At 51.8% G+C, this 22,779-nt stretch overlaps 7 protein-coding genes across 7 annotated transcripts; 4 read left to right on the forward strand and 3 right to left on the reverse strand.

Moving 5' to 3' along the window:
- Positions 1–123: 123 nt before the first annotated feature.
- On the reverse strand, positions 124–891 carry K489DRAFT_322084 (adaptin ear-binding coat-associated protein 1 NECAP-1; the record flags this gene model as incomplete). Its single annotated transcript, XM_033601596.1, has 1 exon — positions 124–891. One exon carries the CDS (start codon positions 889–891, stop codon positions 124–126), a length of 768 nt encoding a protein of 255 aa, XP_033458748.1.
- Positions 892–1,473: 582 nt separating this feature from the next.
- Positions 1,474–2,332, forward strand: K489DRAFT_381702 (ARM repeat-containing protein). The gene is made up of 2 exons (XM_033605191.1): positions 1,474–1,664; positions 1,716–2,332. Exons 1-2 carry the CDS (start codon positions 1,480–1,482, stop codon positions 2,227–2,229), a joined length of 699 nt encoding a protein of 232 aa, XP_033458749.1. The 5' UTR covers positions 1,474–1,479; the 3' UTR covers positions 2,230–2,332.
- Positions 2,155–2,942, reverse strand: K489DRAFT_254656 (uncharacterized protein). Its single transcript, XM_033599989.1, has 2 exons — positions 2,639–2,942; positions 2,155–2,582 (listed from the first exon to the last, which is right to left on the reverse strand). The coding sequence occupies exons 1-2, from the start codon at positions 2,748–2,750 to the stop codon at positions 2,326–2,328; spliced, it is 369 nt and encodes a 122-aa protein (XP_033458750.1). The 5' UTR covers positions 2,751–2,942; the 3' UTR covers positions 2,155–2,325.
- Positions 2,943–3,004: 62 nt separating this feature from the next.
- On the forward strand, positions 3,005–9,169 carry K489DRAFT_402570 (uncharacterized protein). The gene is made up of 2 exons (XM_033607054.1): positions 3,005–3,298; positions 3,404–9,169. Exons 1-2 carry the CDS (start codon positions 3,187–3,189, stop codon positions 8,767–8,769), a joined length of 5,478 nt encoding a protein of 1,825 aa, XP_033458751.1. The 5' UTR covers positions 3,005–3,186; the 3' UTR covers positions 8,770–9,169.
- Positions 9,170–10,930: 1,761 nt separating this feature from the next.
- On the forward strand, positions 10,931–11,623 carry K489DRAFT_254704 (uncharacterized protein). The gene has a single exon (XM_033599990.1). It carries the CDS (start codon positions 11,097–11,099, stop codon positions 11,559–11,561), a length of 465 nt encoding a protein of 154 aa, XP_033458752.1. The 5' UTR covers positions 10,931–11,096; the 3' UTR covers positions 11,562–11,623.
- Positions 11,624–13,927: 2,304 nt separating this feature from the next.
- K489DRAFT_411147 (uncharacterized protein) lies at positions 13,928–15,316 on the reverse strand (the record flags this gene model as incomplete). Its single annotated transcript, XM_033607778.1, has 2 exons — positions 13,928–14,039; positions 14,106–15,316. 2 exons carry the CDS (start codon positions 15,314–15,316, stop codon positions 13,928–13,930), a joined length of 1,323 nt encoding a protein of 440 aa, XP_033458753.1.
- A 2,481-nt stretch (positions 15,317–17,797) lies between these two features.
- On the forward strand, positions 17,798–22,724 carry K489DRAFT_381708 (DNA/RNA polymerase). Its single transcript, XM_033605192.1, has one exon. It carries the CDS (start codon positions 17,962–17,964, stop codon positions 22,318–22,320), a length of 4,359 nt encoding a protein of 1,452 aa, XP_033458754.1. The 5' UTR covers positions 17,798–17,961; the 3' UTR covers positions 22,321–22,724.
- Positions 22,725–22,779: the final 55 nt, after the last annotated feature.

The raw sequence follows: 22,779 nt of genomic DNA on the forward strand, positions 1-22,779 counted from the left end.
TGTCCAGCTGAGGAAGATGGACGTCACCACAGTTGCTTGCATCGGTGCGGCGGTGGGTGCTGCAATCTCGAGTGGTTTGATCGTCGGACTTTCACGGCCCACCTGATGCCTTTGCCTGCAGTTTCACTGGAACTCTCCGAATTCGCCATCGTCGAAACCGAGCTCTGCTGCCGATTTGCCGTCCTGCGTAGGCTTGGGCAAGGATGTTGACGTACTGTCTATTTCCGAAGCAGGCGGTGGAGGCGGGGCGATGGAGAACAGAGCTGCGTCGTCACCTGCTCCGCTCGACGCCTTTGTTGGAACGCCACGTCGACCCTTGGACCCGACTTGGATATGGATCTTCTCTCCATCTTTCAAGCTAAAGTCTTGTTTCGGTTGAGCCTCTATTTTACCAGCTGATGAGCCATCTTTCCGTGCTGGATCTTGATTGTTTGGGACGTTGTCAATGCCGAGAACCTTTCGCACCTCTCCTAAAGCGATGCCAAAATCGAACGCTGGACTTCGATCCTCAAAACCTATACCCAGAGTTGCCTTCATGCCACCTTCGCCCTGCACGCGAACAGCAAAGAAGCGACTGCTATCGTTGGCTTGCTGTACGACGGCAGATGCCGTGTAAGGAGCGGCCGCGAAAAGGTCGCCAGTGTTGGTATCTTCGAGGACGATGTCAGCCTTGATCTTCGTCCCGAGTGATGTCTCGATTATTCGCAGTCGACTGGTAAAGATCTGCTGTGCTGTCGGTTGTGTCGGAGATGTCCATTGCGATGCGGTGAACCCCCGGTTTGAGGTCAGCGGCGGAATTTGGTATACGTGCACCCCAGTGGTCGCGAACAGCACACGCTGAATGGCCGAATCTGGCAGCGGCTGACCTGTGGCAGGATCAGTGGTGGTCATGTTGTACAACAACTTCGCATTGTATTCCAATCGATCTACATCAATACTAACAAGATAGCTCAAAGCAATAAAAATAATGTCAACACGGACTTCACGGTGTGCTGAGGTCATACTTTGAACGGCCCCCCACAGTCTGGACCCCTCCAGCATGGCGGAGACCCTGGCACGCCTGGGTAAAGTTGCACGTGTGAATAAAAATCGCCGCTGTCATGGCCGGTGTCGCATGTCCATTGCACATCTGACAATCTGACATCAAGTATTCGCAAAATGTCGCCCTCACGAGTAGACGAAGAACCGGAAATTGCTTCCACACAAGATGATTCGACAGTGACAACGCTTCAGCAAGTGCTGTGCTCCGAGACGGCACCGCTCGCGAAAAGGTTTCGTGCCCTCTTTTCTCTAAAACATCTTGCGGCTCAAAATCCTGCAACATCACAGACGGTCCCAGCGATCCAAGCAATTGCTGCAGCGTTCACTTCGCCGTCCGCACTTCTCAAGCATGAGCTCGCATACTGTCTTGGCCAGTCTGGAAAGGATGAGGCTATTCCATACCTGAGGCGGGTGATTGAGGATAGACAAGAGGATGCGATGTGCAGGCATGAAGCCGCCGAGGCAATTGGTGCACTGAACGATGCAACCAGTTTACAACTGTTGAAGGAACGGAGGGATGACCCAACCGAAGAAGAGGTTGTGCGTGAGACATGTGATATTGCTGTTGAGCGCATCGAATGGGAGCACTCGGATGGGCGCAGGCAGGAAAAGTTGAAACAGAGGTAAGTCACACGACTTGTAGTATCGTGGATCACATCTTAATCTACATACAGTGATTTCGCTTCCATCGACCCGGCACCGCCACTTGCAGAGGGTGCCGACACTCCTTCGATCGAGCAACTTGAGAAGACTCTGCTCGACACAAAACTGCCACTCTTTAAGCGCTACAGAGCCATGTTTGCGCTTCGAGATCTTGCCTCACCACCGGATCTTCCAACAGCTGTCCCAGCAGTTCACGCGCTTGCGAGTGGCTTCCACGATCCCTCCGCGCTGTTCCGTCACGAAATTGCATTTGTCTTTGGACAACTCTCACACCCGGCATCAATACCAAGCCTCGTCGAGGCGCTCAGCAATACGAGTGAGGCGAGCATGGTGAGACACGAAGCCGCGGAGGCTTTGGGCAGTCTTGGCGATGAAGAAGGCGTGGAAGATGTCCTGAAGAAGTTCCTGAATGATCCTGAGCAGGTGGTGAGGGACAGCATCATCGTTGCGCTCGACATGGCGGAGTTCGAGCGAACCGGCGAGACCGAATATGCCACGATCCCTTCTCAAATAGCTGTAGCATAGTCGATGATTAATTGGCAGGTGTCAGGTGTGTCGGCAAGTGCACTGTCATGCGAAGCTTTCCATGTAGAATAAAGCAAATTGATTGGCTTGGAGCATTTAATTGTCGTTCCTCCACTTGTGTCCGCACTGCTGACACGTGTAGAAAATTGTGCTGCCTTCATCAGCAGAGCGAAGTTGTAATTCGTAATATCGTGCGTCGTCGCTGCCACATTTGCCGCAAGTCTCCTTGGTGCCAACGTCCGTCTGAACGCCAGCTTCTGCGACTTCTTGAAGATCGGTCTTTAGCCTTGTCCTCAACGTTGAGGGGAACGCATTTGGCTTTGAGGTAGTGATGACGACTTTTGAGGACGTGTCTGTGCATGTCGTTCTCAGCATAGGATGCGCAATGCGACAGGAAATCCTTGCCTACCTTTGTTCTGAGAACCACAAACATCACATTCAATTGATGTCTTTTTCCCGACATTCTGCTCGAGCAGATTACCGCAGTCCGTACAGAAGATTAGTGATCCGATAGCTGCCATCTTGTATTGGGAAGTAATGTACTATGGGTCTTAAGTCCAGCGAAGAGGCAGTTTGTTTAGCGACGCGCAACAATAAAAAATTGCAGGTCTTATTCCGGTGATAAGATCGGAATTACTGCCGTCGATCGCATCTGGCTTCACATGCAGGGCAAGCCTTGGAGCGCTTGCGGAGGAACGCGTCTCTGACTAAGCCCGCCTAATTGATGCTCGTCGACATCCACTTAGATGCCTGCCTTTGGACACAATCTAGCGACTGGCCAAGTGAAGTCGCACGCGATACCTTGCTCCCTTGCAACTTTGACTGTCTGGGCTATAATCGACATGTCAATTCATCACTTGAATTGCGCCGCAAACACATGCAGAAATCCTCGACAGATGGAAGTTCTTTGAGTCGAGAAATGCAGGCGCGCAAAGCGCGATCAGTCGGATCGCAAACATGGAAGATGGTTCTGATCAATACCGGGCGCAGCCTAGCAGGGTTCGCCTTCCGACAGTAAATGAGGCGATTCCATTCTCGCCCTTCAGCTCAATTGTGCCGTTCAATTCCAGTAAGTTTGACATGTGACAGATGCTTTTCGAACGCAGAAGTGTCATCCAACAAGTCACACACTGCCTTTGTTGACAAGGTTGGTTGCTGACTGCAATATTTAAAGCTCTTATACCGCCCTTCCTCGCCCTTCCTCGCTCGTCCCCTGCTGCATTCGAGGACCAGAGCGATGTGCAAGCCGTCAGAAAAGAGTTGGAACAACTAAGCATGCGCGCACGAACGGCAGACGAAGCTTCGAAACGATGCCAGAGGACGATTCGAGATGTGCAAAAGCTGTTGAATCCGGACAATCTGACACAATTGAAGTTTAAGTGTGCAAAGAGAACGATATCGAGAAGCAATGGACACAATGCGGCACCCGCCAAGGCCGTGGAGTTGTCTCCATTTGCAAAGATGGTGTTTGACAACACAGAAACGCCTTTCGTACGATACCGCAGCGCAGATGAGCATACTTCACGAGCGCCATCAAAGGTTCTAGTACAGAATGTCTCTGCGCCTGTCCAGAATACCGCTGTGCCTGTCAAGCAGAAACTCAAGACTGAAGCTCAAGTTCCGATAGAGTCCCGTCCGCAAGCGCTCCAGGCAGTCGTACAACTCGATGTAGTGAATCCTGCTATACGCAGTGAGTATGAGAGGATTTCTACGGCAGAGCCTCTCATAACACGACCAATTGCAGTCGTCCAACCAACCGCGGTGGCAGAGAACCCAGTTATGCCACCAGTAGAGGCGACGACACCAGTACATTCACGGTTGTATGTGATTCCAAAGTCATTAACCCCAGCTCAGCGTGAGCAATATGAGTTCATTCCCACATCGAGCATTCCCCTGGATCCGGTCGCAAGCAAGCAAACCCCCACGATACCAAGGCTAAGCGCGGATCAACAACGACAAGCAGCCGCAGCAGTTGAGAATCTCCAGTCCCAGTTACAAGCGATATTTGAGGCAGAAGACCATATGCAACCCGACACTTCGGGAGAAGCACCAGTACGCCAGAACCATCTGTTCGGAACTTGCGATGTGCAAGGTTCATCGGTGTCTGTTCTGCGTTCGCGGGCCCAAGACGAGCTTGATACTGCAACCGCTAAGGTAGTTTCCGCAGGGCGACTTTGCGATATCGAAGTCGAAAGCCTCCTTAGAGCGCAACGTGTGTGTGAAGCTGCTATTTCTGCCATTACCTCAACATCATTGCAAATCAACGAAGATTGGTCAGACGAAGACACAAATGAGTGGCTCAAACGCATTGCGACGGTCAAATCGGGTCTTGTCGCTGCTCGTACCATGACGCGCATTATGGTGGGAGCCTTTCGCTTCAAAGAGACACAGTCTGAAGATAACGTCAAAGCTGTTCTCTACGCGCTGCGATGGGTGATTGACGGTTGCATCATCCCTGTCGTCGGAGAACGCCCGATGCGCGGAGAGAAGAGCAAAGGTGATCGAGACGGACCTCCAAATCGCATATTTGCGATAGCTGCAGAGAACCGAGCAGACCTCCAAGGACTGATAAAAGGCGTGCAGAAATGCTTACGCCTGCTCGGCGATCTATTTTCAAAGACAAACATCGATGAAAGCGGCATATCCAGTGCGGAGTTGATGTGTAGGACTTTGATCTTCGGCGACAATGCGCCTACAGAAAAGGAAAGCGCGCTTGGACTTGCGGTTTTCGAGAATATGCGCCGGTCCAGTATGGATCTTGTTGCTAAGATCTTCACGAAATATACTGGGCAGCGTGAATACATCATCGACCAAATCTTGCAGTCGCTGGAGAAGCTTCCGCCCACAAAGCAGAATGCTCGTCAATTCGCGCTGATTGACGCAAAGCCCATACAACTTGTCTCCGCACTTTTAATGCGACTCGTTCAAACAAGTGCCATGGCAGGTGCCGACTTCAAGGCCTTCGATGATGACGCCAGCGCAGATGAGGATGAATCAGCGACGGAAGAGTCTGACGACGACTCTTCCGATGAAGACGGCCCCCGACAGAAGAAAGGACGCAAGTCCAATAAGATGCCAAACGCCAAACAGCGTGACGATCTCGCATCGACCGCAAAGGAGTTGTACAATGCTGCGCAACTGAATGCGACGGAAATCGTCGGCACTCTTTTGCGTCGTGCCTTGAGCACAACCAAGTCAAGTGATGAACCTTTTCGCAAGTTGCTTGATATTTTCACCGAGGATTTCATCAATGTCCTGACATCCAGCGATTGGCCGTCTGGCGAGTTGTTACTTCGTAAACTCGTTGGTCAGATGTTTGGCATCGCCGAAAATCCCAAATCTCCAGCACCATCCAAGTCCCTGGCACTCGAGCTGCTGGGAACCATCGGCTCTGCTATCCTTGATGTTCGCATGTCGACTCAGGAATATGCCAAGTCGATCGACACGAGCGACCCGATCTCGCAACGTTTAGCTGCGATGGCAAGCAGTTTAGCAGATGGTACATCAAGCATTGCAGATCTGACCTCGTTCGACGGCCCATATCGAGTAGTCATTGAGTATTTGCATGCCCGCGGAGAGACAGACGCACACCTACAGACCGCGCGAGGCTACCATCTTGTTCAATGGGCTGAACATCTCAACAGCAAGGATATGCCATCGTCGGATACCACAGAAATGAGGCATCTGAAACGCAAGATCCTGAACATGATATATGATCCGCTCTGGCTGGAAGAAGATCCCGAGTACGCCAATGTCACCACTTCAATGGGAAAGCTTGCAGCAAAGATTGTGACATCACGCCTGCTGCTCTGCCGTGCGTTCCCTCGTATGCTCTCCATCTTGCTGAAATCCATGACAAGCGAGCAATCAACAATCCGGAGTCGTGCGATCAAAAGCGTTACAAATTTATTAGAGAAAAGCCCAAATTTGCTTGATTCTGAAGTTCATCTGCTAGAATCAATCCTGCGTGCGACAAGGGACAAGTCAAGTTTGGTCAGAGATTCTGCAATGATATTGATCGAGAAGTGTGTCTCGCTACAGCCGTCCCTTGCAGCCCGAGTCAATACCCGAGTTATTGAGCGAACAACAGATGCCTCGGCGCTTATCCGCAAGCGCGCCATCAAGTTTTTGAAGCAGCTATATTCGATGATCAAGGATACCAACGCGCGCGCCGTTATCGCTAATGCAGTCATTTGTCGAGTTGCTGATTCGGAAGAAAGCGTAGCTGAGGTTGCGCTGAACACCATAGAAGAGATCTGGTTTTCTGGCTTTGGCGAATCAAAGAATGGGATCGATGTTTCCATACAGCTTCGTGAACAAGTTTCGATGATCATTAAAACTGTCGACTCCAGCGAGGCAGTTGTGGACGTTCTCGAAGGCCTAGTTAGAAGGATATCGACAAAGCCAGCGAGTGCTTCTGAAAGTCATAAGGCTTGCAAAGCCTTTGTGGCGACATTGTTTGACGGTGTTATTGACAGCAGCGACATCCCGGGCTCACCTCAGCAGTGGGCCATCTTGCGTACACTGACCATCTTTGCAAAAGCTGCACCGAAACTGTTCAGTGCCAACCAACTCGAGCGTCTTGAGCCATACGCCAAGAATTTGAATTCGCAAGATGACCTCCGTGTCTTTCAGCATGTCATCACCATCTTTCGCTATACATTCCCCTACGTGACGGCTATCAGTCATGTCGTACTACGAAATCTGCAGGAGTCACTGTTGAAATCTGTGCAGCGTATTCCAAGCTCTGAGTTGGCGACCGTGGCGCCTTGCCTAGCAGCTATCGCAGATGTACTGGACAACACAGGGCGCCTGGTCTCCCTGACAAGATCAGCTCTCAAAGCGGTGGGCATGCGGACCAATGTTGATCTAGCCACGAATCCTGCAGAAGCCCGGAAGGTAGAACGATTGCTTTACATCATTGGCCACTTTGGCAAAGCTTGCGATTTCGAGTCACACCTGGCATTATTTCAGAGCGCAACGGACTGCCCGGGCTTCAAGGGCGACTCTGTATCGGCGTACATGGTGATGCTCTCCTGCCGTTTCACAAGTCCGAAACATCCACACGAAGTTCGAGTCGCTGCGCTCTCCAGCATTTGTGCGGTCTGCCACCGCTGCCCAACGCATTTCTTGCGCGAGGATGTTCTCAATGCTTTCAAAATGGTATTTGCCGACAACATACAAGAGCTTGAGCAAGTCTTGCTGTCAAGCATCGCCAACTTCTTCTCGGCCCAGGAGAAGCCTGAAGACGATGGGAGTGTGCCCCAGCTCGGCACTGGAATCGAGTCTGGCACAGAGCGATTGGGCAATACTTATCAAGCGACCGGCTTGGACAGCGCCTTTGGAGTACTGGCCCAGACGTTCCTCGAGGACTTCCTGCGAATCGCTCTCGCATCGCAAGACGATGTCGCCATGTCTGCGGCCCGCATTGTTGTCAGTATCAACCGTCAAGGCCGAGCTACACCTCGCCAGAGTGGATACTGTCTTGTCGCGTTAGAAACTTGTCCCAACCCCGTCGTTGCAAAGATGGCTTTCCTGGAGCACAAATCGCAATACTCCAAGCACGAAGGCACTTTCGAATCAGATCTTCCGCGCTCGCTGGAGAAGACTTTTCAGTATCAGTGCAATCTATCCCAGGACATCACCGGGTGCACTGGTCAACCTCCGGTTTCGAAGCTGCACTTTCTCTGGGAAGTACTCAAGACTGGCAAGGCCAAGGTTCGCGCGAAGCTCTTCACGTCAATGTGTTCAAAGATTGCATTCGATCCTTCCTCATTCGTGCCATCGTCCCCGATGCCCGAGCGACTTCATTCGGCACGTTTCAGTGTCGAAGCTATGGCATATTTAGAGTTTGAACGAGGCGAAGAAGTGCACCACCTGCTCACTTGTCTCGAGAAGACCTTCTCGACCACTGGTACGCCGGTCGCTCAAGCGATAGAAACTGAAGTACAGCAGCTGCTCATGCCTGACGTGACAAGTTCAATTGAAGTAAATCCCGCTGAAATGACCGAGACGGCTCCGAATCAATTACCACAATATATCGACCCGGCACGCCTTCAACAGCTGGCAGTCTTCTCCCAAATTCTCTCCCTACTATTCGAAACCCACTCCTTCCTCCGACGCGCCTGGAGCATGCACAAATACAAAGGCAAACCAAAGAAAGGTTCGGCCAAAGACGCCGCCACAAAGGCGATCAAAGCCCCGAACTACACCGCCCTGGCCGACTCCTACCAGAACCGCATCAACAAAATCTACAAGGTCGCCGCCACCGAAGTCGACCAGCGAGCTATCTGCAACGCTTTCGCCGAGACCTTCAAACGCGATGACGAGGTCAAGGTCGGTTCCGACGAGGACGGTGATACGGACATGGACAACATGATCGACGATGCTCGCAGCGATACTGCTTCTGAACGTAGTGGCTCCCAGCCGCTAGGGACTCCGAGGAAGAGGAAGCGGAGCGTTGGGCCGTCTGGACAGATGCGGAAGAAATTCAAGGCGAGATCGGCTAGTGATGCGGATGAAGATGATTATGACGGATAATGAGGAACGGTCCCCTGGGTGAAAAGGAGGCGCTGCGTATTGCTTTTCTTCAAGATGATTTGTTTGTTTCTTTTTATTGCTTGATGTCGGGTCGGGCTCACTCATCGCCATGACTAAATTTGACGATGCTTTGTACGATATCATTCCCTCTTCTGACCAGCGACGTTGATTTCATATCTCCACCATTCATGCCCTCGACTACCTGGGTTGTCGTGCACGTTCTGACCGGGATACATATACCGTTCTCCCCGAGGATGAAGTCCGAAATACGGGAGAAAAGAGAAGGAAGGAAGTAGTCATTGGTCTCCTCACCTGAATGTAGGTGGCCAGCCGGACAATGCCAGCGATTGCATCTGACCAGCGTGGCAATCTTGTAAAAAAAGAAATAATGCAGTCCATTTGCGGTTCAAACCTGCACCACGGACCCGGGTAGCAAGCAAGGGATTTCGACTGTTGGGTTTCCAACATGCGCGTCTGCATATGCGTCATGTACGACGACATGACATTGCAGCAGTCCTTGGGAAACACTTTTCGAGTCCTAGTCCGAGTCCGAGGAGCTTGGGGATTCTGTATTGGCATGAGGGAATTCTTAAACTTCGCTCCATCTCGACGGACCGGATCTACGCTGACCTGAAAGTTCGATCGGTTTGGAAACAGGATTGGGGTTTTTTTTGGTCCACATGAGACTACACTGGCGCATTCGATCTCATGCAAAATCAATTAGCCTGTTGGAACCATCGTGAGGTCCAGACGGACGCGCTGGGAACAAGGCCTCGATTCGTGCTCGCCTCATCTGCCTCTATTCACTTTCCCAAAAGAGTCCAGAGCGCATGGAACAGCGACCCGAGGAGCCGGGCGTGTGTGTATGTCTTTGCGTGTGTGCTCACTCATCATGGTTGGGAATGCCGGCCTCATGGCGATGTATCTCCTCTCCCCGGCGAGTGGGCGCGGACGACCCGCCCATGAGTTGGCTGCAGAACGTGGCGTCCACGCTTGACGTACCCGTGCGTTGCGTCGGTGTGGGACGGGACTTTCAGGTGGAGGTGCCAATTATTGTACCACCGTCATGCTTTTCCTTTCTTTTCGAGGAGGAATGACGCCGAAGAATTGCTTTTGCGATGATGGTGTTATGACTCATTCCCTGCCCGAGGTATTGCGACCATAAATATCGGGACACAAACATTGGTGGTGGTGGTGGTGTGTGTACGCTTTTCCACACGACTTCTTTCCGTCAATGCGTGCGTTTCACTAGAGAAAGAGGACTCATGCAAGCCACATCACACAATATAGTAGGTATGCACCAGCATCACGATGAATGGGACGTGCCTGAGACAGGAAAGCACATCCCTCGAGCAATCTCAATGCTCACGATGATATAATTATCGAGATGAGAGGAGACGCGACCATATCGTAGATTGTCCCCAGATGCAGAATTGACTTTTCGACAAATGCGAGATGAGACCAGTCGGGAAGCCCCATCGGGATGGATGTGCCTTTCGATCACTGCCACCTTCATGTCATAGAAGCCACTTGGGGCAGCAAGATTGAGACGAGAGTTCCCCATTGGGCGTGGAAACTGGGCATCCAAATCTCCATTTGGACTAATGTCGGCCTTCATCAATATGTCTGCACAGCACATCCAAGTCGAGTCACTCTATCGTGCGTTTTCACTTGCAGGCTATGGATTCATCCGATCTTCATTTTCAATAACCTTCCCAACAGGCCCGGCACTGCGGTGGTGTCCTAGAGAGAGCGTCTCGATAATGACACTACTACTACCCACTACTGCATGTGATTACACTGTACTCTTAAGAAATCAAGTTTCGTTGGTGTTCCCAGCGGCCAGGTTCGGCAGATGTAAGGAAAGAAGTTTGACACGGCAATCGATGCATTCCTGCGTGGGCGCCCATGCTTTCGGGATGCATGGAGCCTGCATCCCCGTCGTCGTCGCGCACCATCTGTTGGCCGTGGCCGCCCGTCAATCAAAAACTTAGGGACCCATTTGTCGGGTGCAGTGCCCGCCAGCATGGATGGGAGAGTGACGGGTGACAACGCATTTCGAACCAGACTTTGTACCCATGTCCCATGCCCATGCGCACGTGCAGGAGGATATGCTGCGGACGGCACTCTCTCTCACCTTCGATTTGAATTGCAGGTTTTCGCCTCTCTGCCCATCCGTCGGTTGAGTGGGAAATTCGTTGGTCGGGTTTCATGCAATATGCTCGCATCCTCTCGGTGTACTCGCATGGCGCCCATGTTTTGTGTGCATAACAATTTCGATTCCATTTGGTGGCTGAAAAGATTGATATAAAGCAATGTTATAAAATATGCAAGGATGTATTTATGAGAACCATGATGAGAAGCATTGTTTTACACATCTGGCAGAGAGTGCGAGAGGGAGAGACAGACGCCAGAGTCTGGATCGCAGGCCGAGAAAAGAAGCACAGACAGCCAGCTCCAGCGGGGCTTTCGCTCGCCCCAAGTTTCCCATCAAATTGTGCCGCTCCGAGGGGTTGGCTCGGTGCAAATTCCCACGTTTTCCTCATCACACACGTCCCGACAAAACCTTGGAACCACCTGAGCCACGCGAAGACTTGCCCATTCCACGTGCCTATCGATCTGGCCAGACTCATCATTCCAAATCTCGACGACATGGGTATGGAATATTCGAGGGAAAGTCTACGCGTGGTTGGATGATCCCTGGTCATTTCGTTCTGTGTTCACTACTGTACCTTGCACATCCAGACCTTTTGTTTCTGTTCGGAATTCGTCATCGTCGTCGGCTTCGGTAGCCGCATTGCTTTTATAGTTCCCAGCGAGTGGTAGATTGCGCCCGTCGTTGTGCCTCTCGAATGTGTGCAGAATCACGAACATCGGGCAGGCGTTCGACGTGGGATTTCTTGACGGCCGTGATGATCAGCGTTTCCCTCCTTGAGACCAGACTTGGTGGCATCCCTGGAAAATCGATAATGACGAAACATCTGGCGGAAGTACACCATACGTGCTGAAAAAAAAGTAGAGTTCTTCCTGCCCCCTGTCGCGCCGTGAATTTCGTGGGACACATTGAGTTTGGGATCGCTGAAGCGTAAAGAGCATTATCATCCACCAGGGATTCAGAGGAGAAAGTATGGCTCCTGTGATCAATGCTTCCAAACAGTTCCATGCAAGCTCCTCAAGCCACCGAAACCCAATTCCATCCATACCTCGTACCGCGCTCAAAGGAGGGAGGGCCAACATGCTCAGGGAGATGAGAGCGCTGGACAAGGAGGTTCGAACCGCTGGCGCGTGTAGTGATGTAACCGGGGTACAATTCAAATAAAACACAGAGCACCGCACCGACATGAACTTGTCCACCATCGGAATATGCAAGGGAAAAGTTGGGACGTATGGAACAGAAGCCGTGCATCATCATGCAGACGAGTTGGTGATGATGTGGAAAAGCATAGATACCAACCAACAATGCGAGTGCATCTTCCGGAAGAGGGCTAGTCTGCACGTGCGTTGCGCGCGGGTGCCATGCAGTGCATTTTCGCAGCCAGCCAGCACTGCATCCGGCAGGAAAGGGAAGGAATGGAAGAAATCCATCCATGTGGATCTGACAGGAAGCATGTGAGGAACGTAGACTCGTTGCCCAGGTGCTCTTGATCGTAGTAATATCAGTAGGTAGGTACCTAGGTATGTAGAAGACTCCAGCTCTTCGCGGATGGCAATGCCTCGCGTCCCGCCGCCGCCGCCGCCGTTCTTTGACGCCCGCCCGTTGATCACCCACGAAGTCTCGAAAGAAAGATAGCACCAAAAGTTTCGGCGTGATCCGTACCTATACACACGCCGTTTCGCCCTCGTACCCAAATCCGAACGGAGGGATACATGTACAGGGAGCATGCAGGCATAGATACCGGGCTGGCGACAGAGGTGGTAAAAGACAGGTGTACTACTGTGGGAGCTATTTCAATGCATGAACGGCCGACATGTCCACAACGGGTATGCTTAGTGGAATAGTTGCATTAGATGCTCATTTGGGTTCGCTCTCCCAACCCAACCCGACAGATAGGTTACGGTATGAGCATATGCAGTGCGAGTAGGGTTTTCTCGTTCCCGACTTCGTATCGTCATGGCATGTGTATGGACGTTTCGAGATGATGCGAGGACGGAGTCCGTCATTTTGGGTCTGCTTTTCTTTCCCTTTCTGTGACGTGGGGATGGAAGTTACTGAAGTGTTTCCATGCTGGTGATCACGGTTACATGATTATTAGCATCAGAGGCGGCTTGTAACGTGCACGGCTTTCCGCGGCCGGACAGTGATTTGATACATGGCCTCCATCTGGCAAGTCCTCTCGCACGAGAAGGGGACCCTGTGGCGTTTTCTTACATGAAGGTTGGGGTAGAAGGGAGAGTGGAAAGGGAGGTGACAAGCAAGGTCTATCCTGGACGAGAGCGGACACGCCATACCGAAGACGATGAACGCTGCGTGAGCAGAGTGTTGGTGTATTGTACCAATATCTATCTATATAGGTTTCGATCTAAGCAAAATAAGACACATGCGTTCCTGCCTAGCTGAATGAAGAAGGGGGTATCATTGCATCTGAAAAGTAACGAAAAATAAGAACAAGCAAATGAGTGCTGCGGGAGGGTCGTTTGTAGACTTCCCTCCTCCCGGGTCGTTATTGTTGAGCACCGTCCGTCTAACCTCAAAACTTAGATGGATGGACGCTCCGAAACTTTGTCCTTCGGTCGCTCGCTCGTCGTCATCGTTGATGCAGGTGGGCGTAATTTGCATGATTGATGGAGAAAAGCTTAAGGTGATGTGAATAGACATTCTGCAGGGCTTTTGCCCATTTCTAAATTGACTTCTCTGCCTTGAAACGCCGGCCCATTGTGGCGCTCATTCATGCTCGATGCGTGGGGTCAAGAAAGGATGCTTGCAGATTGGCATCAAAGCTCATGCTGGTGAGCTGCGTATCCGCTCCCACCGGGAATGATCCCTGTGTGGACTCTACGGGGAGCGATGCGATTGTTGGGAGGATGTTTGTGTGTAGCAGATCAAATTGCCAGAGCGGATGGGATGCACTGACACCACATTCAGGTCGCGATCATCACCATGAAGTCGGAGCCGGACGCCATCTTAGAGAGGATCGCCGCTTGTGGCGTATGGTGCGTCTCATGTAATCGCAGCCGCCGTGTCCTGCGTTGGTGGTGACTCTCCTTGCGTGATGATCTCGATCGAAGGGAGCTCGATGATGGGAACATCGGACATGGAAGGACGAAGAGGCCTGCACGCGGTTATTAGCATTTCAGCACAAGGGTAACCGGAGTTTCCGCAAAGGGAGGCAACTTACGGATCACGCACACATTCGTTGCAGCGCGCATGCCCACATTGTTGACAATGCATCTCATGCCGAGTCGGAAAGACAGTTCTGCATTGCTCGCAGATGAAGCGCACTTGGTGCCGGGCCCGACGGAAAACGCGAGGGTTTTCGACATGTGATGCGTTGGAATCCCCAGCTCTCGCCGAGGCCAAGGAAAACGATGATGGTGTGACGGATCCTGTAGGAGACATAGGTTGTAAATCGTTGGATGCACTGGAGAAATTTCGATAGTGCTTCAGGGTTTGAGGTGCCACAATATGATCGTCGTCGTGATTTAACAAAAATGTGCTTTCTGGATTGCTGATTTTCGATAGTGTTGTGGTCATCCTGACAGAGGAATATCGTGGAAGTGGATTTAATTCTGGCGGCGGTGATAAGTTTTGCAGCCAGGATTGCGTGTTGCGAGACGACTCTGCGTGACTGATGGATTTGGAAGTGATGGTGGGCTGGAGCTCTGCCAAGGACAATGTAGGACGAGCACTTTGTGCGAGGTCAGGACTGCTCTGGACTGCGCGCACAGAATTTTTGATTGTCTCGTCAGAGGGAACGTCAAAGTATTGCTGAGAGACAACTCGAGTCGAGTCTGTCACCACTTCAATAGGCCTGGATGATGACGGCCGTTTCTTGCACTCCTTGCAGCGAGTATGACCACAAGTCTTGCAGAGTTCTTGCAAGCCAAATTCAGTGTTACATTTGTGACAAAGTCGGTGCGAGCGAGCCCGGGTGAGCTTTTCCACACGTCGGACTTTGTTGGGTGATCCTGACCCGGGATGTTGCATGATACCTGTCCATTGCGCGCGGAGGCCAGTTGAAATGCCGTATGTTCGTGACGATTGCAGGCCAGCTCGTGCCAGAGCGATTGGCAATGCGAATTCTTCGGCGTCAAACTCGTTATCGCTATGGTCGCTTGAAGCAAGTAGAAGCTCTGACGCTGGCCGATCCCAAAGTGTCATCGCATTGTCGTCCTCATTGCGTCTTCCAGACATGCCACTGCCACCCGAGGCCGCCTTGCCTTCATGTCGTCCGGGATTTTTTTGCGCCGCCGCAGATTCATGTCGCGATTCTCGAGATTGCTGGGTTGATATGCCGGTTGTTGAAGGTGGGTCCACGGAAGTTGAAATACTGTCGTCGCGCCCTGCGCTGCTGAGTTCGCGAAAGTCGAAACGTGGCGTGTTAGCCATGCTATTGTCCACGCTGCTTGCGCATGTCTGACCGGGGCCCGTCGGATCTGGCGACGGGCGTGGTATGGCCGGTCCAGACATGCATCCGGATAGGTGATGTCGAGGTAAGGAAGAAGAGGTGCGAAAGTCACGCTACTTCGGTGGGCAAGATGGCACTGAAAAGCGGAGCCGGGACATACAGCGACCAGGGCTGCCAGTGAGAGGGTGCAGTGTCTTCACTCGTCGACAGAGTCTTTTGACACGGTGAACACGGAGCGGTCATCAACCAATCCGAAAAAGTTATGCACTTTAGTGCTTGCCGATCAACGGGTCGGTCTTCGGGGTGTGGTGAAAAGAGAATAAGCCCTGGCCCTACTGCAAAGTGCCGTTCTGCGTAGTGGCGGAGATGGTGAGCTCCGCTACGACGCGGTCTTGAACCTGACGAAGTCAAACAGTGTCGTGATGGGAAGTGACATTCAAGAAGGCAGACTGGCGAGGCGAGTGGATTATGAAGCCCATCATGCCGGACTTTCCGTCCCAAGGCCCGTACTAAGGGTGACAGAGTGATGACAGGGCCAGGACGGCGCCCATCCTTCTAGAGTGCTTGTCGGCCAGAGCATGACCAGACGCTGCATGTGTGGTGGTGGTGCAGCGTTGGGTAGAGGTGGTGGTGGATGCGTGCGCCTGGTGCAGACTTGACTTTCGTTCGACCACCATAAAGACCGGTCTCGGGGCTAAGATCTGACTACGCCCAGAAGAGCTGGGGCCCGCACTGACTAAAATATGTGATCTAGCCCGAGTGGGACTACGGCAGACCCGAGCTTTCAATCGGCTTCGTTTACGAGTCCGCCCACCGACAAGGGCCTTCTTCGCTAATCGGAGCGCTGCTGTGGCTTCGGGGCACCCGTCCAGTGACTTTGACTCTCCTCGCGCTGTTTCGTATGTTTCCTATTCGTATGGGGAATCAGAACGATCTCCTAAGTACAGACCTGCTGTCAATCAGCGCCGTCGTCGCCTTTCCGGCGGCGCATCTCGATTAGCGTGACCTGGAGGGACTTGTGGCATTCCAGTTTCGTGGATAGACAAGAAGCGTGTGTCTATGCGCACATCAACGTGGATTTCATTCTGCAACCATTTCAGGCAGAGTATCTGAACTTTCGACCTTCCACTCGCGATCGACGTGGATTGACAAAGGCAATAGGCTTGGTTCACGAATCACGACACATCTACTTTTCGATTACATACCTGGGTACCCTGTTAGTCGCGAAGTTCAAAGCATTGATAGCGCCCGCGACGGTGATAAGGTTGCGCGCAAAGATCCTTTTCGAACAATGCTGGAAGCTGTGACGCTGTTCAACGACTGACATTCACAAACCCCAGATACTCATATGGCCATCGCGTCGACGGGAGGCAGACGTTGGCTCATCTCCGACAACACATAGTGACGTCTGGGGGCGAAGGTTTTAAGGGCCATACATTAGGCTTCGGCTTGAAAAGATGAGGTCCCAACAAGGTGTACACGACGCGATGTATCGTGTGCAGCGAGGGCCGACTTTTTCCTTCGAAGCGAATGAAGTGAGGCATCTTGTCCATGAGATCCCTTTGAAGGTCTACTGTAGTCCATGGCACATGCTTACCTAGGTAGATAGACTACTTTTTGCACGAGCTTCAGCTCAATAGCACGAGCGATGGCGCGGCCCTCATCATAGTCCCAGATCTCCGTCTTCCGACTGATTGCGGTCCGCCCGCCCCCCAAGGAACCGGAGCCGTGCCGAATCCGAGTCACCACATTGGCAAAGACCTCGTTCAGTTGGCACTGTTAGGGTTCCAACATACCAGGCGCCAATAAGTTTTTCCATGAAGCCTGTCGGCGTCAGCTCAAGCAATGGATCTCACAGCCATTCTGAGCGGTCCCGAATTCAGTCAGAACATTGAATCACGGTCACCACGAGCTCGGGGCCTGCGCTTTCCAAGGTTATTGGCTGGAGCCCTGGATGTTAGGTGTCTCGATGACTAATCTTCGAGCTCCGCTCTAGCTTTTGGTGATCTTTAGACCCGCCTGCAAGCCTAAGTGATGTTGAGCCAGAACATGGAGAACAGAAGTGCAGTCGACTGAACGTCAGACCTATAAGTTCGTGGAATCTAAGCTCTCGTGGCGCATATAAATGCGCGAGAATTTGGACATGATTTCATCGATAGTAAGTCCGTGCTGTGCCAATGGTCTGCAAGTTCTAAGATGCAGAATCCAACTGCAATGTGCTCTGTTGGAAGTGTAGTCAAAATCCTTCAACTGCCTCTGTTGTAAAGTAACAAGTTCTTGTGTCCTACATTGCTCACCGAATTGCTCTTCGTGATCGGCGTGAAAGGTAGAGAATGCGCCAGCTCTGTACACACCCCTATTGGGACAAACGGACAGTCACGTGATTCCATGATGAAACAAGGGGAACGGAATTTCTCCAGCCAGTATTGGTTGATGCGTCTACCAAGTTAGCGTCATTCATTCGGAAGCACTCACGCGAGCAAGCTTAGAGTCGCGAAAAAAGTGCACTCGCCCCCGATCATTCTATCACTCTCATCTCGATGTTCATCAAATATCATCGCGTACCGACTTTAAATATCGCGCCCTGCAAAACTCATCATTAATTGCGAAAGGCACACGAGTCGCGATGCTTGTTCGCTCTGCTGGACGGAGACAGCAACGCCATACTTCAAAACTCATTGCCTCATCATTTGCACAACTTAACCTTCCCTGGCTGGCACCGGCTCAATTACGATGGGCAGCATCACATACGAAATCAGTCCCAGGACAATCACGGTTACGACAGCAGCTACGGCACCCCCCAACACATACTCATCACCCTGCGAGAGGTCTCGCTACATCGGCCGATCAATACTTACCCTTTGACCAAGGGCCGCCTCCTGGATTCGCTCAAATTTTTCCACAAGCGAGTTTGGGAGACATCACATCCTTCACTACACCCCTCAAGCATTCTGCCGGCACATCACTCTACGCCCGTCCGTACAATGATCCCATCAAACTTGACACCACCACTCGAACGCCGGAGCAATTGATTTTAGTCGCAAATGGTCTTCACGGTACGGTACGTGAGCTCATGGTTCATCTCCACACTTGTGTCATTGTGGGGCGACGAGAAAGAGCTCAGGCTATTGTGGCTCGCCTTTCAGAACAATGTGGTGTCCGATCACCTGAGATCAGATATGCTCATCGAGCGATTCTCGGAGAGATGCTTCGCAGCATGGCGACGAATCCATCCGGGTCTTTACGCGCAAAAGCAGTGCTTGCCGAAATGCAAAAATGGTTTGAGGTCGAAGTTCGGAACAAAGGTGTGCCGATTGAGGCGCAGATTTTGATCATCATGATGAGGGCCAGCGTTTTCGCCCTTGAAGGATCGAGGATGGATCGATCGATTCGCAGATATGCCGAAATTGCACGGGATATCAATGACGAAGTCTTCGAAGAAGTCCTCAATTCAGAAGAGTATGACGAGAACGAGTATATGATCGTTGGACGTGCCACCTCGGACTACTACGAGGAGGAGGCTGTTCCGGAAGATGAACTCCAACGGGCACAGGACACGCAAAAGGATTTGATAGCCACTTACAGAGCCCCCCCAACCGCCGGTTTCGTTGATCTTGACTCAATACCGGAGGTTCGAGCTGTGGCAACCAAGAGCTCTGGTCTTCGAAACATTCAAAGCATGATGACAGCCTTAACTGGTCTTCCACCTCTACCCCCGGATGCAGCTCCAGAAGACCGGCTGAAGCGTGCTTTCGAACGACAGCACAAACTAGAAAAGAGCGCAGTAGAAGTCGCAGTGGAGCGCTGGCGACAAGAGGATGAAGAGCTTCGGAAGATTGGCATTCACACAGCAATGCAGACGAAGCCGATAGGTGCCATGATGTGGCAGTGGTATTCGGCTCTCCTCCCGGCAATAAAGGAGGAAGCTGCAGCTTCTGCCACAGCTTTGGCAGGACCCAAAACTGTTGCTGACGACCGCCTTGTTTATGGGCCATTCATGGAGTTACTACCGGCAGAGAAGCTTGCAGCAAATACCATTCTCACAATCATGGGAACTTTGATGAGCGGCAGGAAAACCGAAACAGACACGCATAAATTTGACGTCAAGGTCATCAATCTGACGAGCGCTATTGCAAATGCGATCGAGCAAGAATGGTCCGCACATCAAAATATACAAACGGCTGGAAATAAGCGGTCTCGCAGATCGATGGCCAAAACCCGGCGAACCCACAAAAATGTACACGCTGTGTCAAAAGACCCAAACGCTGAAACAGGCGCAGCTCTACCTCTGCCAGAAATCCCCAATGCGATTCAGGATAAAGAGTGGCCCAAGAGTGCAAAGCTCAAAATGGGCGCCATGCTTCTCTCTAAATTCCTAGAATGTGCTACAATCCCAGTCACGCGAGAACATCCACGAACGGAGGAATTGATCTCGCGAATGCAACCGGCTTTCCTCTACCGTGTTCATTTCCACTACGGCAAGAAGACGGGAATGATCGTACCGCACGAAGCACTCAGCGAAAGGCTGCAGAGCGAGCCTCTGGGAAGTCTCGTTTGCAAAAGTATGCCAATGGTTGTGGAGCCAAAACCGTGGACTGGTTGGCAATCTGGGGGCTACCTGCATTACGACACCCCGATATTACGCCTATCGAACGGTGACAAAACGGGTCGGGAATACTTCGAAGCGACAGATCGAGAGGGAGACCTCAGCACCTTATATAAAGGACTGACCGCGCTCGGCAAAGTGCCGTGGAAGATCAACCGCGACGTGTTCAACGTCCAGCTGGAAGCGTGGAATAGTGGCCTGGCGATCGCTAACTTTCCGCCATTGGAACCAGACCTCCCGACTCCGATTGAGCCTGAAGCATCTCTCGATCCCTCCGCGAGGAGGAAGTGGTTGGCGGAGCTGCGTGAGACTGAGAACAAGAAAAGTGCTTTCCATTCTCAGAGGTCCTTCCAAAATTTCCAACTCGAGATCGCGAGGAGCCTTCTGAATGAGACTCTTTACTTTCCTCACAACCTGGATTTCAGAGGTCGCGCCTACCCGATATCGCCGTATCTGAACCATATGGGTGCAGACAATGTGCGAGCTCTTCTGACCTTTGCCGAGGGCAAGCCATTGGGAGCGACTGGTCTTCGATGGCTCAAGATCCACTTGGCTACAGTGGCTGGCTATGACAAGGCAAGCCTCGACGACCGAGTCAAATTCACAACGGAGCATTTCGACGACATTCAAGATTCCGTGCTCAATCCTCTGGGAGGACGTAGGTGGTGGTTATCGGCAGAAGACGCTTGGCAGACGCTCGCGGCGTGCTTTGAGCTTACCAATGCACTGAATTCGCCTGACCCAGAGAAGTACGTCTCCTATCTACCGATGCAACAAGATGGTACTTGCAATGGTCTTCAGCACTATGCTGCACTTGGTGGAGATCAAGCTGGCGCCAAGCAAGTGAATTTGGAGCCTAGCGACAAACCAGCAGACGTGTATACTGCAGTCGCCGACGCCGTGCGGGCACATGTCCAGAAAGATGCCGATGCTGGCCATGAAATCGCCAAGCTCATTAATGGTCGCATCACCCGGAAATGTGTTAAACAGCCAGTCATGACAAACGTCTACGGCGTGACGTTTTATGGCGCGAAGCTTCAAGTATTAAAAAATGTTAACGTCATGTTGCCCGAATCTGGGTGCCCACCGGGTGTGACACCTTTGGCAGTCGCGCACTACGTTGCACTCAAAATCTTCAAGAGTTTGGGCGACATGTTCACAGGAGCTCAGGCGATCCAGCAGTGGCTAGGAACATGTGCTGATCGAATCTCGACTGCACTCAGTCCCGAACAAATTCAGAAGGCTATTCTCGCCGAGAAAAAGAAAAAGACCGCGACCAGTGAGCCCGCAAAACGTGTCGCTGCGAAGAAGCCGTCCACGAATGCGGGACTGAAAGACATTGAGAAGGTCAGCCAAAGCGCAACCGATGCCGGCAAATCTATGAAACCGTTTTTCAAATCAACGGTGGTTTGGACGACCCCTCTCGGCCTTCCTGTGGTGCAACCTTATCGCAAACCTACGAGCCAAGTAGTCAAAACGAGCTTGCAGCAGATGTCAATCTCCGAGCCACGTGTGTGGGATCCTGTCAACAAACGCAAGCAATTACAGGCATTCCCGCCGAACTTCATCCATTCATTGGACTCAACGCATATGCTCCTGAGTGCGCTCAAATTTGACGAGATTGGCAAAACTTTCGCCAGTGTCCACGATTCCTTTTGGACACATGCATGCGACGTCGACACTTTGAGCGAAGTGCTCCGGGATGCGTTCATTTCTATGCACAGCGAGGACATTATCGGTCGCTTGCGCGAGGAGTTTCAGACTCGCTATCAAGGTTGCTTCCAGCTACTTTCTGTGGAACGCAATTCGCCTGCCGGCCGGCAAATTCTCGAATTACGCGAGACAGATGCTGCCAATCCCACAACATCGGCAATGTCTGGGGTCGAAATTGAGCTCGAGCGCCTTCGGCTGCTCAACAGCGACGATGCTGCCGAGCGAGAAAAGGGGGCGTCAATGATCACAGCCGCGTCAATAGTGCAATCCTTGTCCGTTATTGAGAACACGTCTCCGGTTTCCGAGGAAATTCAGGCCCAGGGTCTCGGAAAACTGCCCGATGACGCCTCCGAATCTGACCTCAGCAAGGGAGCTGACTTGCGTACACTCGCTGCTGGTGTCGAGATCGTCTCTGAGCCGCTTGATGCTGTCTTGAGCGGCCAGCTCGACCATGCTGACATTGATGCCGACGATGGGAACACCCACGGCGAAAGATCGACCGGCGACCCGTCGGAACCAGCGTCACCTCCCAGCAAAATTTCCCGCACCAAGGCAACTAAAGCATCAAAGATCTTTGCATGGGTGCCCCTGGAGTTCCCGCCTGTCCCAGAAAAGGGCAGCTTCGATGTCACCAAGATACAGCAGAGCAAATACTTCTTCCATTGACTCTGATGTGCACATGCACCTCAGTCCACACTTTTTCGGACTGCATGAGACCACCCACCACGAACAGACTCGATGAAAAATTCTATACAATTTGGTCAAATTCGTTCGCTCCACCCGACTAGTGGAATCTGTATCCTTTTACATGTTGCATATTTTTATACTCCTGCTTCTTCTGCATAGCGAGGTGGCGACTGAGCGACTCTCCTCTGCCCTTTACACTCCGACAGGAAATCCCCGTCGGGCTTCATTCTTATTCCAGCATTGCTAAATGTTTTTTTAATTTATTTTGGGAGATTATGGGAGACAATATTTAGATTTGAGTTGGGGATTGTGGGATAGATAGATGTGAAACAACGAAGATGGACTACATCGCGAGAAACGTTTCATCTTCGCATTCTTCACCGGTGAAATGTGCAATACAAGCATCGCTTCTCGCTTAGAGAGAAAGATTTACTCAAT

Source organism: Dissoconium aciculare, assembly GCF_010015565.1.
Source record: "Dissoconium aciculare CBS 342.82 unplaced genomic scaffold K489scaffold_8, whole genome shotgun sequence".
NCBI classification, from domain to species: Eukaryota; Fungi; Ascomycota; class Dothideomycetes; order Mycosphaerellales; family Dissoconiaceae; genus Dissoconium; species Dissoconium aciculare.